This window comes from Ochotona princeps, chromosome 4, assembly GCF_030435755.1.
Source record: "Ochotona princeps isolate mOchPri1 chromosome 4, mOchPri1.hap1, whole genome shotgun sequence".
Taxonomy (NCBI): domain Eukaryota; kingdom Metazoa; phylum Chordata; class Mammalia; order Lagomorpha; family Ochotonidae; genus Ochotona; species Ochotona princeps.
In genome coordinates, this window is record NC_080835.1 from 65,924,044 (window position 1) to 65,942,501 (window position 18,458).

At 35.8% G+C, this 18,458-nt stretch overlaps 1 protein-coding gene across 1 annotated transcript in view; it reads left to right on the top strand.

Annotated features, from left to right (window-relative positions):
• The first annotated feature begins 241 nt into the window (after positions 1 to 241).
• TYR (tyrosinase) overlaps positions 242 to 18,458 on the top strand; it is a 65,691-nt gene continuing 47,474 nt past the window's right edge. Inside the window, exons 1-2 of the mRNA XM_004590015.4 lie at positions 242 to 1,139; positions 10,856 to 11,072. Of these exons, the coding sequence (XP_004590072.2) occupies positions 321 to 1,139; positions 10,856 to 11,072 (1,036 nt within the window). The 5' untranslated portion in view covers positions 242 to 320. The remainder of the gene's footprint in view (positions 1,140 to 10,855; positions 11,073 to 18,458) is intronic.

Consider the following 18,458-nt stretch of genomic DNA (forward strand, 5'->3'; position numbering starts at 1 on the left):
AGTTTTGTAGTATTAGCATTAAACTCAATATTGCAATATTAACCATCAGAATTAAATGATAGATAGTTAATGGTGTTTCTCACTTTAACATAGACCATTCCCCCTGTGGGATGTATGCCAACTCCAAAGAAAAGTCAGTCATGTGTTTTTCAGAAGATGAAAGGTTAAGATAAAGACAGAGTATTGGATGCTAGAGGTGGGAGTGGTGTTATATAGGTCTTAGCCAAACCATGTGATAGTCACTCTAGGGGTAGCTGGAAAGAGCATTCGGAGGCTCCAGTTAATCTGCTCAAGTAGGTATTGTGCGAACCAGAGAGAAAATGCGCCTGGCTGTTTTGTGCTGCCTGCTGTGCAATTTCTGGATATCTGCTGGCCACTTTCCTCGAGCCTGTGCTTCCTCCAAGAACCTGATAGAGAAGGAATGCTGCCCCCCATGGAATGGAGATGGGAGTCCCTGTGGCCAGCTTTCAGGCAGAGGTTCGTGTCAGAATGTCCTTCTGTCCAACGCTCCACTTGGGCCACAGTTCCCTTTCACAGGGGTGGATGAACGGGAGTCTTGGCCTTCTGTCTTTTACAACAGAACCTGCCAATGTTCTGGAAACTTCATGGGATTCAACTGTGGAAACTGCAAATTTGGGTTTGGAGGATCCAACTGCACAGAAAGGCGACTACTGGTGAGGAAAAACATCTTTGACCTGAGTGTCTCTGAGAAGGACAAATTCCTTGCCTACCTCAACTTAGCAAAGCATACTACCAGTGTGGACTATGTCATCCCTACAGGTACCTATGGTCAAATGAATAACGGATCAACACCCATGTTTAGTGACATCAACATTTATGACCTCTTTGTCTGGATGCACTATTACGTATCTAGAGACACACTACTTGGGGGTTCTGAAGTCTGGAAAGACATTGATTTTGCCCATGAAGCACCAGGGTTCCTGCCTTGGCATCGACTCTTCTTGTTGCTGTGGGAACAAGAAATCCAGGAGCTGACTGGGGATGAGAACTTCACTATCCCATACTGGGACTGGCGGGATGCAGAAAATTGTGACGTCTGTACAGATGAGTATATGGGAGGTCGCCACCCAACAAACCCTAACCTGCTCAGTCCAGCGTCCTTCTTCTCCTCTTGGCAGGTAAGATCTATTGGGCACGCACTGTGAGATCAGAGAGAAACTGTAGCAATAATTTCTTCATGTCTTCTTAAACCATGCCTCCTAACATTACCCAACACAGAAAGAGGTTCTTGCTGTGAGCTACCAATAAATTTGGCACTTTCCTTGTATGGCCCACTCTGTAATTGTAATTAACCAGATATTGGTTTTTTACATTTGACTGACATATAGCATGTCTACTAAGCTTCTAACATATAATGAAAAAGATTTCATGCTTGATCTTTTATTTCCTGGTACCTAAGTAGTACCTGACAAAAGACACTGGCTAATGGAGCAGTTATGAATGAGTGAATATACATTCTAATAACTGAAGAATGCAGTACTTTGATTAGTAATACATTAGAGAACTAAATTCACTATTTGTATTGGGTTTGAGGATCTTGCATTCACTGTCTAACATTCTTCAATTTTGAAATATGGATGGCCTCCCACACCACAGTTACATAGTACTTCCAAATGCCCCCACTGAAACCCATTGAACAGAGGCCACTAATTTCTATTGCCATTAACATCACCTACTTTCCAAGAGCATTGAGTACATTTGTATAAAAAAGATTGAAATTATGCTAAAAATCTATTTAATATGTCTCAGACTGTCTACCCTATCTGGAAAGTGCAAAACTTGCATCTAGCTCCTCTGCTTTAAACTCTTTCCAAGCTTGGATGTGGGGTTATTAGGTCAGCTCTGAAGCTTTGTCTAACTACGGATCTTTGCTTAATCTGCAAATGCTAGATTATCTAAGTTATACAAAAACAGTTATAATACATACACTAAAGCTTAGTAAATAGATACAAATAGATATTTAATTACATCATTGACTAGAAGAGACCCAAATTATGTTTACTTTCTTTGCCTAGGCATTTTTTGATGATTACTTGGAATTTCCTCCTTTATCTTATTATTATTATGGTTGATTTTACTACTTTCGAAAGAAAATTTGTTGGATCTAGGGAATAAACACTGAACAAACTGTTACAGTTTCAAACTTGCTCCATGACTAAAGGACTATAAGAGCAAGTTTCTGTTCTAAATAAAATGAGAAAACAAAATGAAGGAAACCAGTGAAGAAGAAGAAACAAATCTCAGGTTAGATAAGTGAAGCCAAATGAAAGAACACTGGCAGGCCACCTGAGTGTCATATGGGTGGCTAGGGAAAGTCAGTGGCAGGGGGACAGTGATACGAACATGATACTAGCCATTTGTCTCTCTTCATACAAACTCTGTAGTTACAAAGTTCTTTGACATTGAAGAAGAGTTGTTTATATTGCTGAACTTCAGCAGTTCTTTATTTTAAAATCACCTAGGGAGTTTGGCAATTTTATTTGCTTGTTTTTTTGCTTTTTTTTTTTAAGTGCATGGATTCCTATAAGGTTTTGGTGATCCGTGAGGTTCTTGCATCTGTACTTCTAAACCTCCACATTTGATTTTAAAGTGTAAGCTTAATTAATATGAAAGGGTTTTTTTGGGGGGGTATCTCTTTAGTTTTATTTTTTTTAAAAAAACACAGGTTCTGTAATAAACATTAATTGGAACACCTTTTTCTGAACTGAATATGCCAATACCTATACTGTTTTCTATGATATCAAATAGCTTCCAGATTGAGTTCCTTAATATCTTCCAAATTAGCTAGGCTGATTGTCCCTTTGCTACTAAACCTCCAGCTTTTCTTTGACACACAGGAGGCAGTTTCAGAGATGTGAAAGCAGTCATTAACTCTGAATAGCGAGACCTTCAGTGGCATCTAGCACAATGTTTACATTTTATCATAGAAGATATAGAAGCCTAAACCAGTAAAATGATTTTTCCAAACCACACGTTAGAGAATCAAAACAACAAGCTCAAACTCCAATGCCATTTAAGTTCAATGAACTATTCCGCAGTTTTAAAGAACTACTTAGGCTGAGAAAGGTCAGAAAAAAACCTTATTTTGTCAAAACATGATTTAATATATGGTTTTTAGATTTGTTTAAAATTCATTTGTTTCAGACAACATGGAAACATACAATGCTATTTTTCATTGACATCATAATGAAAATGTCCTATTAAACCTGTACTTAGCTAAGTCCCTTACTTAGGTAGAATTAATTTTTTCTACTTAACACAATCTTTAAAGTTTATACTGATTTATGATAAAAATCTACACATTCAGTACAGAAGACTTTCAAGTCTAGCAGGTTGTTAGTCACTCAAGCACACTGATTAGGTCTAATTGTTTTTGTATCCACAGAGCCTCAACCATAATGCATACATAGATAATGCATACCGTAATGCATGCTTGTTAAATTAAACAGAAAACAAAAAATTATTGACTCCAACATCTCCAATTGCAAAAATGGAACCCATATGGAAATTGAATGTCAAGAACAAGTAATGCCAATAAAGAATTACTTTCCCAAAATCTTGGATAAGAAATCTTGTGTAATTTTCTCTGCTATTCTATATGCATGTATATGTGTACTTCCAAAAACAAGAAAAAAAAAGGGGGGACCTAGTGGCCATGGCCTAGCAGCTAAAAGTCCTCACCTTGAACGCCCCGGGATCCCATATGGGCGCCGGTTCTAATCCCGGCAGCTCCACTTCCCATCCAACTCCCTGCTTGTGGCCTGGGAAAGCAGTGGAGGACGGCCCAAAGCCTTGGGACCCTGCACCCGCGTGGGAGACCTGGAAGAGGTTCCTGGTTCCCGGCTTCGGATCGGCGCAGCACCGACCTGTTGTGGCTCACTTGGGGAGTGAATCATCGGGCGGAAGATCTTCCTCTCTGTCTCTCCTCCTCTCTATATATCTGACTTTGTAATAAAAATAAATCTTAAAAAAAAAAGAAAAAGAGAGAAAGAGAGGCAGAGAGAGATCAAATTTAAGTGAGATTAGAAATATTTGCCTGGCAAAATTTTCTGTTCAATAAAATATTTTTAAAAGTAAGGTAATGTGAATTTACTTACAAATTTTAAATTCATAATTCACACATTTTATTTTCTCATTTATTTAATGCCCAAAACCTTTAAAGTCAAGCCATTTTGTCATGAAAATGTATTAGAAGAATCCATTATTTTTGGACACAGGATAGTCGCATAATAACATTCAAGCAATAAATATGCATGCTCAATACAATTAAATCCACTATTATGCAAACATCAAACAAAAGATGCATCAGAGATATCTGTCATGGTAAATAAAAACAAGACGTAGAAACATCTTCTAGTTGATAGACATGAATGGGCTTGGTCAGTCAGTTCACTTAGGTGAAAAAAACATCAATCACATGGAGGCAAACAGAGGGAAGGAAAAAAGTCACATTTCAGCGAAGAGTCATGGGTTTTAGGTAACCATGACAACAGCTCAGTGAAATAACAGCTTCTCTTTTTCTTTTATGAAAGATTGTGTGGAATGTCATATGGTTTGCATTTTTTTTTCAAAGAAACCTCTAATGCCATAACAGAACCTTTACTCCTGAGAGCATTTAATACCCAGTAGCCGATTACTATTTCTTTAAATTAAAAGAACACCTTCTCATTAATGCAGTTGTGTCTTCTTTCTATCTCCCCTTTTCTCTTTCAACTCTAGATACTAGGTTTTGTTCTTCCAGCAGGTGTACTAAATCATTTTTATTGAAATATGGAAAGCACAAAATGGTGGACAGATGACTTGGGCTCTAAATGTTACTTTTGCCATGTACTAGATGACACTGAACAGCTTAATTCGACCATTTGACATTTTATTTTTTTCTCAACAGAATTAATAAAAGTGCAATTATCATGTATACTTATTAAATGAAATAAAAAGAAGAATAATGCAGTAAAGAACATAAAACTGGAATCACATAAACATACATTCAAGTAGATGTTTGCATCTTTGCTATAAGATCCTATTTAATATTTTTGAGCCATCTTTGTCTCTGAAAGACTATAATTTAAAACATTACTACAATGTAGTTCAATAAAATATGTTTATCTAAAATAATTTTTAATACCTCACTTACAATATTGTTTTGAGCACATGAGTAGATATTATTATAATGTGTTTTTAAAATAGTATACCTATTTTAATTATTGTAAAATGAATATTAAAATAGTGTAACAAACTCAGAGTTAAAAAATATTTTGGCAGCGTGACCTACAATTTTGCATATAGTAACCCTAATAACTCAAAATGACCTTCTCTACACTTGACCTTATGAAGTGCTTCACATATATCACTCATAGTTGAGCCTTGTCAAAAGGTATTATATTCCTCATTTTCAGGTGAAAAAAAATTGATATACAGAGAGCTGAAGTAGCTTGCTTATGGTCATGTACTTCAAAGACTAGCATTGAACAACATGTCTTTGTGACATTGTCCTTCCCATTGCTAACGATTCCTTCTACCCTATCTCTTCTGCTGCATTCAGACAATGGTTCACAGTTACATTTTCAAATCATTTCTTGAAACAAGGCAATTTCCTTCTTGTCTGTAATACCTCCCATCATCTAAATACTTAGGCACTTGACTATTGGTACTTCAGCACTGCACTGAATACAGATATGCTTACAGCAATAGAATCTTTGAAAAATTACCTGATTTATTACTGAAAGAGGAATGAAATGATTTGGTCTACATAATTGCATCGGTACCTGGTTTAATCACCATTTTGAAGAATTCAGTGTATTACTTTCACAATGAAAGTTGGGTTAGTTTTATGCAACCATTTCTAAGGCATTAATAATTAATAATAAATGTAATGATGCTAGGTTTGGAATCAGGAGGACTGGGTTCTAATGTTTAACTTTAAACATTGCATGATGTTAAGACAAGTCACCCAATAGTTCTTATTCTCAACTATGTACAGAAACAAGAATTGAGCAATGTCAAGAAATAGAAGACAAAATTAAAAAAAAGAAATTTTTGAAGCCACTGACTATCTTGAACTTTTCTTTTCCTGTATTACATCATAACACAGTTGAGGAAATTAAAACCATGCAAGTTCATAAAGCATGTTCATTGCTACCTGGCTGATAAGTAACTGAACCATAATTGAAGATCATAACTAGCTGAATTTAAGCCTAATTATATTTTGACGTGCAACAATTCATGTTTTCCTGAACAAAAATTGAAAGTAATTTTTCTTAAAATCTTTGCTCTAGCAGAGTGGCAGCCATCTCTTGGGGCTATTACTCAACCAATTCTATTTGGTTATTTGTGTTTAAATGCTTCTAGATGACAAATTCCTTAGGGCAGGAGACCAACAGGATGAGCTTGATTGTTTTAATGTGTTGCAAATAGGCGGCTAGTAATGCTGTTTACTTTTAAAATATCACTTCATGTTGCTTGCCTATTATTCCTAAAATTGTTAATCATGATAATGATTTATATTCTGCCCGTCTCTTGTGCTCTCTGATACCCAGGCTCAACTCTCATCATTAAAATGAGGATGAAATCACGAAGAGCCAGAGAATAGTTGTGTGAATTTTAATTTTAAAATGTGCGCATACATAGGTATGCCTGCCTCATTACCTGGGATACAGCAGGGCTTATCAAGTAATTAAGAAAAAACAATATGTTGTGACCAATACTGAGTAATGCTATTACCTACTTTGCCAGCATTCCATCCCATTACCCAACTTTTGTTTCAGTTCCCTACAAGTGGACTAAGACAAAATAGTGGAGAATGATCCAAATATTTGGATCCCAACCATCCAAATGGAAGATCCAACTGAAGCTCCTTGTTCCTGGCTTTGGCCTGACCAAATGTACATTGCTGCTAATTAGGGAATTAATAAGATTGAATATCTCCCTCTCTGTCAGTCTCTGTAACTCAAATAAATAAATAAAATCTTTACAAGGAAATATGAATATTTTGGATATATAATCTAGGGCAAAGGTTGATATCAATGACAGTAGTGCAAAAGGTATGTTCAGTCTCTTCTTCATTTTCTTCATTCGACAAGTGTCTCTACCTCTAACAGTGTTATGCACTAGATTCTGAGAATATGGAATAACCAGATATATTAAAATAAAAGCTATTTGTCCTCAATGAAGACTTCACTTCAATAATCATTGTTTATTAAATGAAATTAAAATTTAAAAAAAACTCCAACTGAGTAAAGGAAAATGCTATGTATTCACTGGGCGTAGGACTCCAGTGGAACCACATATCTGCATGAAGAGTTCACTAATAAAAAGGTGAACTCTCCCAAACTTCACCTTTTGCTTAGGACTTACTTCTCAATACCTCATTAATTACTCAACTCATTGAATCTAAAGCATCAGTAATTTTATGATAAAGCATTAATTTATGGGAAGAAATTAAAAATATACATGCCAATGTGATTTTGGTAGAACAGCTTATTTTAAAAGTTTTATTGACTTGAAAGGCAATGTGACACAAGCAGAGAAACAAGCAGAGATCTTCAATCTACTGGTTCAGTCTCCAAATGCCTGCTAGGGCTGGCCCAGACTGAGGACAGGAGTCTGGAATGCTCCTGGAGTTTCCCACGTGAATATCATAAACTCAAGTCCCTAATCTTTCTGCCTCCCAGTGTGCCCAGTGGGAAACTGAACTGAAAATGGAGGCAGGATTCAAACCTGCGTTCTGACTTGTGCTATGAGCATTCCAAGCAGAAGTTTAACACATTACACAACACAATGTGCCCTTGACAGCACATTTTAATTACTTAGAACTTCTGCTGCTATCTAGTAAGTTAAAAGACCTCATTTCAACTTAGTTATTTCTTTTGACCATTGTGTATTCTGCTTATATAGAAGTGAAGCCACAGGTTGAATAACTCTTTTCTAAAATACTCAGATCTAAAAGTGTTTCAGATTTTGGATTGTTTTGTTTATAGATTATTTCTTTAACAATGAGATATCTTGAAGACGGGGCCCAAATCTAAACTTGACATTTATTTATGCTTCACATCTCTGAACCTTACACATACACAAGAAAATTCTATACAATATTTTCACTCTGCCTGCATTTTGATTACAACTTTACATATGAAATCAGATGTAGAATTTGCCATTTGTCTCATCATGCTGGCTCACAAAAACCTTGGTATTTTTAACATCTCAGATTTTAGATTTTTGCATTAGAAATTCTCCTCCTTTATAAGCAAAATAATTTGGTAGAGGAATCATGAAATCCATTTATAATTCTGCATTGGATCCTTTTAAGTTTTCAGTTTCTTTCAAGTCAAAGTCAAGGAAATTTACTATTACGAATTATGTGCATTGGCATGAAAAGATTTGTGGGATATTAGATGCATTGTAAGGATTGAGCATGCTTAGTCACAAGCAGTCATGGGATGGAGAAATGCGAGCCACACTTTCAGAAGAGCAGGCAGTCTGATGTTAGCAACAGATCACACAGGATGTAAACCAATGCAGAACATTTGCCAGAATCAAGATGTTTTATAGAGTTATAATTAAATTAAATGGCTGATGACTTCCATGTGAAAGACAAAGGACAATGAAATGCAAAATCAGACTTTACTATTGCATGGTTTTTGGCTGAGTTGCAAGATGGTGGGTATCACATGAAATGTAGGGAGAGGAACAATTTTTTTGGATAACAGTTCTCTCAGATGCTTGTGGGACAATGTTGCGATATGAAGTCATGGATGTGTACGCATATTTAGAGATTGGAGGACTGAGTTTGCATTGGACATAGGAGTTAGAAAATCTTTGGCAATGTACATGACTTGTAAGCCATGAAACTGGGTGACACAGCTCAAGCAAAGAGGGAACAGATACAAGCCCTGAATCAAGGCCAGTTGCATAAGTTAGAACATTATTCTCATGGTTAGACCTGACTCCAGCATGCAGCTGATGTGGGCCTTGCAAAGCTCAGGTAATTAGGTTCCTACCACACATCTGGGAGACCTTGGTTGAATTCCTAACTCTAAGCTTCACTGTTGTGGCTATATGGGGTGTTAAACAATGAAAGAGTGCTCTTATTTAACCTCTCTTTATCTCTATTCTATGTTTCTGCCTCTCATGCATTTTTTCAAAAGAAAAAAAAGTTTCCTCTCTCTCTTCCCCCAGCACATACACACACAGAGAAAAGACCATACAAATGCCCAGAGAAGAAATGCTGCCTTCAAGCCAGGAAGGCCTCTCAACCTTCACCTTGGAACTTAGTCTCATGGACTACAGAAAATGTGTGTTGTTCAAGTCACTCCATCTGTGGCATCTTTTTTTATGGTAGCAGAAGTACATTCACATTCATAGGTACCAAAACTCAGCATTTGGTGAGGGGTGGTGGGGAGTAGCATTGTGGCATAGAAAATTAAAGCACCACTCGTCATCCACTAAGGGTACCAGCTTGAATCCAAACGCACAGCTCACCAGGAATGCAGGCAAGGAATGTAAGCATGTATCAATTGAAAAAAATCTTAAGTTCACTCACAAAATTTTAAAATGGTCACAGATGTTTAAAACATTAGTAACATAGAATTTTTAAAAATTAAAAAGAAATGACCAGGTTTATATATGCAGTGTTCAAATCATCTTCTCCTTCCTGAAAGGCTTAAGCAGATTTTAAAATCATAATTATTATAAAGGAATATCATATTCAGAGCCAGTCACATACAATGCATAAGAGTAGAGCTCTGTTCATTTTAATCTAGGGAATGCTTAAAAAACATTTAATGCTGAATCTTCCTGGCCTAAGTAAAGGTACACATAATATGTTAAAAATGTAGTAAAAATTTTGAGTTAAAGGCTCAACGATGCATTTTATTTGCCACATAGCCTGGAAAATGTAATTTATTTTCTCTGAATCTCTGGTTCTTTATTTATAAACATGGAATGAACTGTTGTTTGATTTAAACTGATTAATGTGGGTAACATGTTTTTTTTATCTTATAAAAAATATGAGAAGTTACCATTTTAAATATGATTTTTTAAATTGAATCCTATAATTTCTAGATAAAGAATTGGTAAAATTTAATGCTCTAAAAAATAATCAGGAGGGGCTTGGCAGCGTGGCCTAGTGGCTAAGGTCCTCGCCTTGATCCCATATGGCCGCTGGTTCTAATCCCGGCAGCTCCACTTCCTCTCTAGCTCTCCTCCTCTCAGTATATCTGACTTTGTAATAAAAATGGAATAAATCTAAAAAAAAAAAAAAAAAATTATCTGTTAAAAAAAAAAAAATAAAAATAATCAGGAAAATCAATCTGCACATCAAAAATAGACATTAAGTGAGAAATTCCTAGTCCTTTTCATCTGAACAGAATATTGTTCCACAGTAATAAACCAAAATTCAGTATTTACTATCGATTGTACCATGTGCTATGGGCTTTGTATATAATATAGAACTGTCTTTATTGTTATCGACCCCAGAATCAACACCCGTCACAATGTTTAACACGTAATAGGTGCATTAAAAACAATGGCTGAAGTAATTTCCTTATAAAATATTATTACATGAAGTGGCTGTTATCACCATTTGATAGATGAAGACTATAAATTTTTAAATCTTTTTCTTAAGTAGTAAATGCACAACAAGAATCCTGTTCTGTGTCTTATCATTAAGGGCATGTACTCCAATCTTCAGAAAGCTGTTTTCTTGAACAGGTTAAGACATTGATCTCTTAATGATCAAAAATCTATACCGGGTAACAAGGAATTCTAACCTTACTATTTTCCCCACCCCTTGACTTGAGGTGGTGATAATCTCTTAACATGAGGGTGTTTTTTGCAGATTATCTGTAGTCGACTGGAGGAATACAACAGCCAGCAGACTTTATGTAATGGAACCCCCGAGGGTCCCTTGTTGCGCAATCCAGGAAATCATGACAAAGCCAGGACTCCAAGACTCCCTTCCTCAGAGGACGTGGAATTCTGCTTGAGTCTGACGCAGTATGAATCTGGTTCTATGGACAGAGCTGCCAATTTCAGCTTTAGAAATACACTGGAAGGTAAGACTTCTGCTTTCACTCACCTTCCTTTTTTTTCTTTGAATTTGTGTTTGCAATCTTTTATCCAAAACCCTTGTCCAAGAGCTTTTTGAGGAAAATTTACAAACCTATCCATTTTTGGAACAAACAGCAACAACAGGAAACCTAATAGTGAACAAATTCAGGTTTATTTGCTAAAAAAAATTGTGAATTTTTTTCAGTTTTTGTAGTGTAAAACTGTAGCACTATTGACTTACAGTATCTTCTTAAATTTTATGGTTTTTTGTTTGTATGTGTTTTGCTTACAGTATGGATTATTCTGAACAATGGGCTCTGGGTGGAAAGTTCATCCTCTTAACCACAGAGAGGGTACAACTTATGGGTAGCATCTCTATTTCATTATTTTCCAAGATTTCTGTGCTTCCTCAGAGATTCCCTCAACAAATCTCTTCCAGCACCTGGCTGACCCTACAGTTCTCTAGCTCTTGCTCGCATCTTCGCTGAAACATCTATTCATTCTTCTCTGATCATAGCTGACTCATGAAAGACATCCTGTTACTTCCTTTAGGGAAATAAACACACAAAACGAAATAACACAGTTGCTGAAGTCACAGATTCAACAGGAAGTTTGGGAGAACACAGGGTCATACTCGTGGCAAGCCAAATAACTGGAAATTTAATACCAGACCTCTTACTTTCTAAACATTGCTTTCTGTAGCTAAATTTCATTTTTTTAATTCATTTTGATTGGAAAGGCAGATACGCAGCGAGAAGGAGAGACAGAGAGAAATATCTCCTGTCTGCTAGTTCACTCCCCTAGTGGCCACAATGGTCAGACCTGAGCTTTTCCAAAAGCCAGGAGCCAGGAGCTTCTTCCAGATCTCCCACAGAGGTGCAGAGTCCCAAGGCTGTCTGCCGTCCTCTACTGCTTTCCCAGACCACAGGCAGGAAGCTGGACGAAGTGGAACAGCCAGGACAGAAAACAGTGCCATTATGCAATCCCAGCACATGTAAGGCAAGGACTTTAGCCACTAGGCTACCACGTTGGCCTGGTAAACCGTATTTTAAAAAAATAATTTCTCTGTCCCATTTCCCTTTTTTTTCTGTATCTTAATGTACTATACCCTAAATTCTGTTCATTTATTAAGCAGATTATTTTAACTTTAAGGCCTTGTACACAGAAGTAATTAAAGCCAGAGAAATTCTAGCCTGAAGAGGAAGTCAATCAAGAAACTTATTTAAGTGCCATCATTCTATCCAAGGCATTGTGCCAAACACTTCACATAGTGTTACATTATTTAACTTGTTCAGCCATTCTCTGAAGAAGATTGCATTGTTATTCCCAGTTTAAAGTAACAGAATTGGCTCAGAGGTATTAATAATTTATCAACCATTGAGCAAGCAGCAGAGTTCAATCTGCACCTGGATTTGTCATGTGTTCAAGTCCATGTCCTGTCCATTGCACTTTGATGTTGGCCTCTGAATATGTAGGAAAACCACACACAGTAGCAGGAAGTCTTACGGGCTATAGACTGAGGGTAAGATGCTGTTAGTTACCATTTGGAAGGACTCAATGTCCCATGAAACTGTACACTCTAACAATTGTACTACAAAAAAAAAAAACACAATGCCCTTAAAGGCACTGCAAATTGTGAAGGAACTGAAGTATTTTGTGTGTTAAGTAGATTTTTAATCATCTGTGACACTGCACCTGTTCATTATTAAGGAGCATGGACTCATTACAGAAATAAGAGAAAACATACTCCTTTAGGGTCTCAAGAAGAAAGATTGTTTAAGATGTGTTTACTGTCAGGCTTTTACATATGAAGCTATACCATTCAGGACAGTAAGGAAGCCAGATCTACTGCAAAACATTTGCTAATAAAATGCTTGTGGTGAGTTTTTTTTTTCTTTTCTCCCAGCTAATTTATTCTCATGCACACTCTAATATGCGACCCTCAGAAACAGAAAAGGTATACCCTAGCATATTATCTGGGACATAAAAAATATTCAATAAACATTTGATGATTGAATACAAGAATAATAGCTAGAATTCTTCAAACTGCTTCTGATCTACCATTTAGTTTGTCCATGCCTATTTTAAGGAACCCATGTCATGGTGAGAGAAGTATGGAAATCATTTATCTGACCTAATAGAAACATTATTTTTCTGAATAGAGATTCTGAATTTCTTCTTTCAGTTTCTCTGCAGCAAAATTTAAACTTACATGAAATTTGCAAAAATGAAAATGGTCAAAAACCATACATATAACTGTCTATATCAATTAGTGCTTCCATCTTTTCCTGCTCCTTTCTCTATCTCTGTCTCTCTGAATAATATCATGGGAAGTTGTGTAACCTTTACTCCAAAGTATTCCAGTGTGTGAAAATGGAAATTCTATCTACGCATGGAAATGATCTCATAGAATCACTAGATACAATTCAACGTCAGTTAATTCCACATTGATGTAACAGTTTTGTATAACTTAGTTTTATATCCCAGTTTTACTAGCAGATCTGACAATATGCTCTATAGCATTTCTGCTTTCTAGGATAATGTCCATTCTGCAGTCAGGTGGCATTTAATGTGACCCATTTCCATAGTTTTGTTTTGATTTCTGTTACTTGAGACTGACATTTTGGGAATGCAGCCTATCTCTTCGTTTTTTAAATAGAACGTTTCTCACTTGCTGTTTCCCTGATATTCCCTCATGGTTATATCCAGGTAACGCAGTCTTAACCAGAACTCTGCATAGAGGATTTTGTGTTTTTTTTCTAAGAGGATATTACATCTGTGGGGACCATTCTGTCTCAATAGGAGGTATTAACTTAGATCACTTGCTCCAGATGTGATCCAATTTTCCCACTATCTAATTATGGATTTCCACTTTCCACTGAATAAACTGTCTACATGGGGATTTTTAACAGATTTTTTTTTATTTTTATTGGAAAGTCAGATTTACAGAGAGAAGAAAATGCAGAAAGATCTTTCATCTGCTGGTTCACTCCCCAAGGAGCCGCAATAGCCAGAGATGAGCCAATCCGAAGCCAGGAGCTTCCTCTGGGTCTCCTATGAGTGGCAGAGACCCAGGGCTTTGGGCCATCATCTGTTGCCTTCCCATGCTACAAGCATGGAGCTGTATGGGAAGTGGAATATGTGGGACACGAACCAAAGCCCACATGGGATCCCAGAACATGCAATGTAAGGATTTTAGCCACTAAGCTAATATGCCAGGCCCTTACATGGAAAATTTTTAAGCTTATTAAAATATTTTCCCTCTCATCAAACTTTTCTCCTGTAGTTAGCTTGCATTGATGGTTACCACATTAATTAACTTCTAACTCAATCACTCTTTTTTTTTATATTTGTTAGGCAATTTCAGGGTTCTATTATTAAAAGTCTTTTCAAATCTATCTACCCATCTAATCTATCATTTATCTAACTATCTCCTAACTATCTTCTATCAGTGCAGATTTATTAGCTAGGATCTACGAGAAAGATTTCCTTTTTTCCCATTATTATTGTGATTAATTATCTTCATGCTTCAGTGTTCCCAGCATTTATTCATGGGTAAACTTTCAGTATTGTTTTTACCAAAGTTTCTGGAAGCATATTTTGCTAACTTGAAGAAAAAAATTATGTCACACAAAGGCAACCATTGCATTCTGCCCTTTCAAAAAATGCACATGAAATCAAGTTACTGCAGTTGGTTGATTCTCATAGTCATTCATACCAATCCTCCCACCCCAACACACACACACACACACACACACACACACACACACACACACACACACTTCTTTAAACCCCAGTGAGACTACATAATGTATTTACCATGAGGTAAACCTTCAGTTGCTCCTAGGATGAAGGAACTTTGATGTTTTACCTTCTAAAATTATTTATGTAACTTTAGCTCTCCTATTAGATTTGAGTGTTAAAGATTTTGGAAATGTGTAATTGGTAAACTTTATAATAGAGAAAAGCATGTCCTGAGATAAAACAAGGAAAATTTCCTTTATTATAAGAGGCTGTCATTTTGTCAGGCTAAATTAGGAGTCCCAATAGAGTTCAGGCTAACAGCAGTTAGTAATCCCTGCTATTAGTTTAGTACAGATTATTGGAATCTATCCTAGAGTAAATTCTTGGTGACTCACAGTAGTCTATACAATTTACAAAAATGTTAACATAAAAAACACTGCTAATGGGTGGGACACAGCGTCTGAAATTTTTATGAATTGATGGAAATGAATCAAACTGCCTGTGGCTGGCTTCTGAATCCACTTCTTCTCCTGTCCTATAACAAATCATTTACTTTCTCTGAACCTTGATTTTACAATCTACTAAACATAGATAATAGTGATTCATAAGTTTTACTTAAAGGTTAAGTTAGATAACGCTTGTGAGGTACTTCAAACATGTCTTCAATAAGTGGTAGTCAGTATTTTATGCTGCAATTACTAACAACTCAATAATCAATGATTAACTTCTCTGATGATTACTTTAGAAACTAAATATACACTGAGTTCTGTTAGTCTAAGTTTAATGGAAAAATTAGGAAGCAGAGAGGGCAAGAGAAAATTTTTGGAGATAGGCTAACAGGAGGATGAGAAATATGTAGGTAAATAGGAATTCAGCAGGGAGTTTGAAAAACAATCAGATGAAAACAGTAAAGAGATCTCCAATTATTTAAATGGGAAGAATTTATATAAACACCTTTACTTTAATCGTATGTCCCCAGCCTTAAACACAGAGGTTCATTACAATAGGTGCTCGTGAAATATTCACTAACTGATAAATTTATTAAAGAAAACTAGGATCATTATAAATATGAATACAGCAGATATAATATAGGATAAAATACAGTTCAAAGATGATCAGCTAAAACAAAATTCTCCATAAATAGTCTCTTTTTAAAAAAGATTTACATATGTTTGTTTTTATTGGAAAGCCAGATCTACTGAGAAAATGAGAGACAGAGAAGAAAGATCGTCCATCTGCTGACTCACTACCCAAAAGGCCTCAATGGCCAGAGTTGAGTTGATCCACAGTAGGAATCCAGAAGTTTCTTCCAGGTCTCCTAGGGGTACCAGGGGTACCAGGGGTACCAGGCTTTGGGCCATCCTCCAATGCTTTTCCAGGCCATAGGCATGGAGCTGAATGAGAAATCGAGCAGCTGAAACAAGAACCAGCTCCCATGTGGAATGCTGGTGCTTTCAGGCAGATTAGCCAGATTAACAGTGCTGGCCACTTCAGTAAATATTCTAATGAGTTTAGGAGACAGTTTATTTTTTCCATTTGGAACTGATTTTATGGAAAAGAAGCCTTTTTGTCTTTTCTTCAAATTGTCAGAGCTAAAGGGAACACTCTATATAAAATGTATAGTCCAGTGTGAAGTGCCTTGCTTTCCAGTTAGGTTTACTTTGAATGTATCTCTTTCATTGGAAGAGAACATTGCCATTTTTAAATTACTGGGAAAAAAAAGTAAGGATCACTGTACTGCGGACAATATGTAGATATACATGTCAGTAAATACAGAGTATAAATGTATGCTACATAGCAGTACATTACAGTAGGATCTCATGTAAATGTCAAGATGGTGTGAATAAAGTCACAGGTTCAAAGATATTCTCACACCCACATCCATAGCAGCATTATTCACAGCCCTAAAAGATGAGAACAACCTAAGCATCTTTCTATGGATGAGTGTTTAAGATCTCTGCATCCATATGTACATATGAGAATCTTGGGATACTATGCTAAGCTAAAACAGGCCAGTGGTAAGTGGAAACAAAACAAAACAAACAAAACAAAACAAAGCCTTATGATTACACTGATCTGAGTTTCCTAAAATACTCGAATTCATAGAAAGAGAAATTAGAACAGCAGTTGTCAACAATTTGAGAGAAATGGATCGTTTCTATGATCAATTTTTCCAATGAAGAATAAAGTTATGAAGGCCGCTTGTATAACAATGTAAATAACCTTAACACTGCTCAACTGTACATTGTAAAATTGATAAGATGGTAGATTACATGTTTTTATCACAGAAGTTTTATAAAACAAAGAAAAATGAAAAAAATATTGCTCCAAATACTATTTTAGGTATGAGGCTTTGAGGCGAAAGGAGAGAAGCAAAAGAAAAAGAATAAAGAAAAACAAACTTTTCAAATTAGAGAGGAACCATTCAAGGTCCTCTGAAACATGGATCATAAATCCTTAAACAACTGAATCTGAGTATTCATTTTAACATTCTGCATATCGTGCTTATTTGTAAGTTCGTTTATAATCACACATTTACACTATTGTGAAGATGTATGTATAGACAATTATATCACAAACACAAAAACATATCCCTCCCTCCCTCTGCTCTCAATAATCTTCTAAACTTCTATTCTAGCCGAGGTTATACACCTCCATGTTGTGGAAAACAACAGTTTTCCAAGGGAGAGTCTCGTTGCTTGTCAGTTCAGTTTATGACCCCAGAAATCTTCACAGAGTAAAGTAAGAATCCATTTATTACAAATCTGAATTAAAGCATTTGAAATGTGGATACTTTATTGAGATACATAATTTGGGAAAATAGCACTATCTGCTAGTAATGAAAACTTGAAATAAGGTAGTACTTCTATTTTTATACATTTATTAACTTAAAATATGAGTGGAAAGTCTCCAGGTGTTATAGAGAGATGAACAGTTTTCAATGCATATTAAACACTTTCTTAATTTTCAATAGAGGTCAATGCCAACATGTAGGTTTAAGCATCTACTTAAAATGCTTGCAATGAGGACTACTGGAAGCTTTTATTTACGTAGGATATTTTTGTAGTAATATAGCATTTTCAATGTTAAACTGGAAAATCTTGAGAATATTCATTGGTCAAGTGCAGCAATAACAATAAACTCATTTTGTGGTAGTATAAGTCACATAGTGTTAAAATATTTTTAGAAATAGTAAGTGAAATGGCACTGCATTACACATTTTCAGCGTAGCCTGGTATGCTTATTCAGGTGGAGATCTTGGAGGAAATCTGTCCTCATACAATTATGCAATTGATTAGGAAAACTATCATTGAAACTATTACAGATAACTATATGATAGTTTTTTTACTCTAACAGCAAATGATAATTAAGTTTCATTTCACTTGAAAAGATGAAATCATAAAGTTTTTATTTGCTGCATTAAAAATCCATTGCTTTGCATTAAATTACAAATAGGATGATTTTATAACCTCAAGTATGGTTCATTTGCCAAACAGCAAGTTAAGCAGTTCTAAATGTTGAAGCATCACACTAAGCATTATTGAAGTTGCATTCCTTTATATCTTCATGGTGACGAAACCAATTTTTTTAGAATTCTAACTTTTGCTTAAAAACTCAAATTTTATCATTGGTAAAGGTACTCAAAT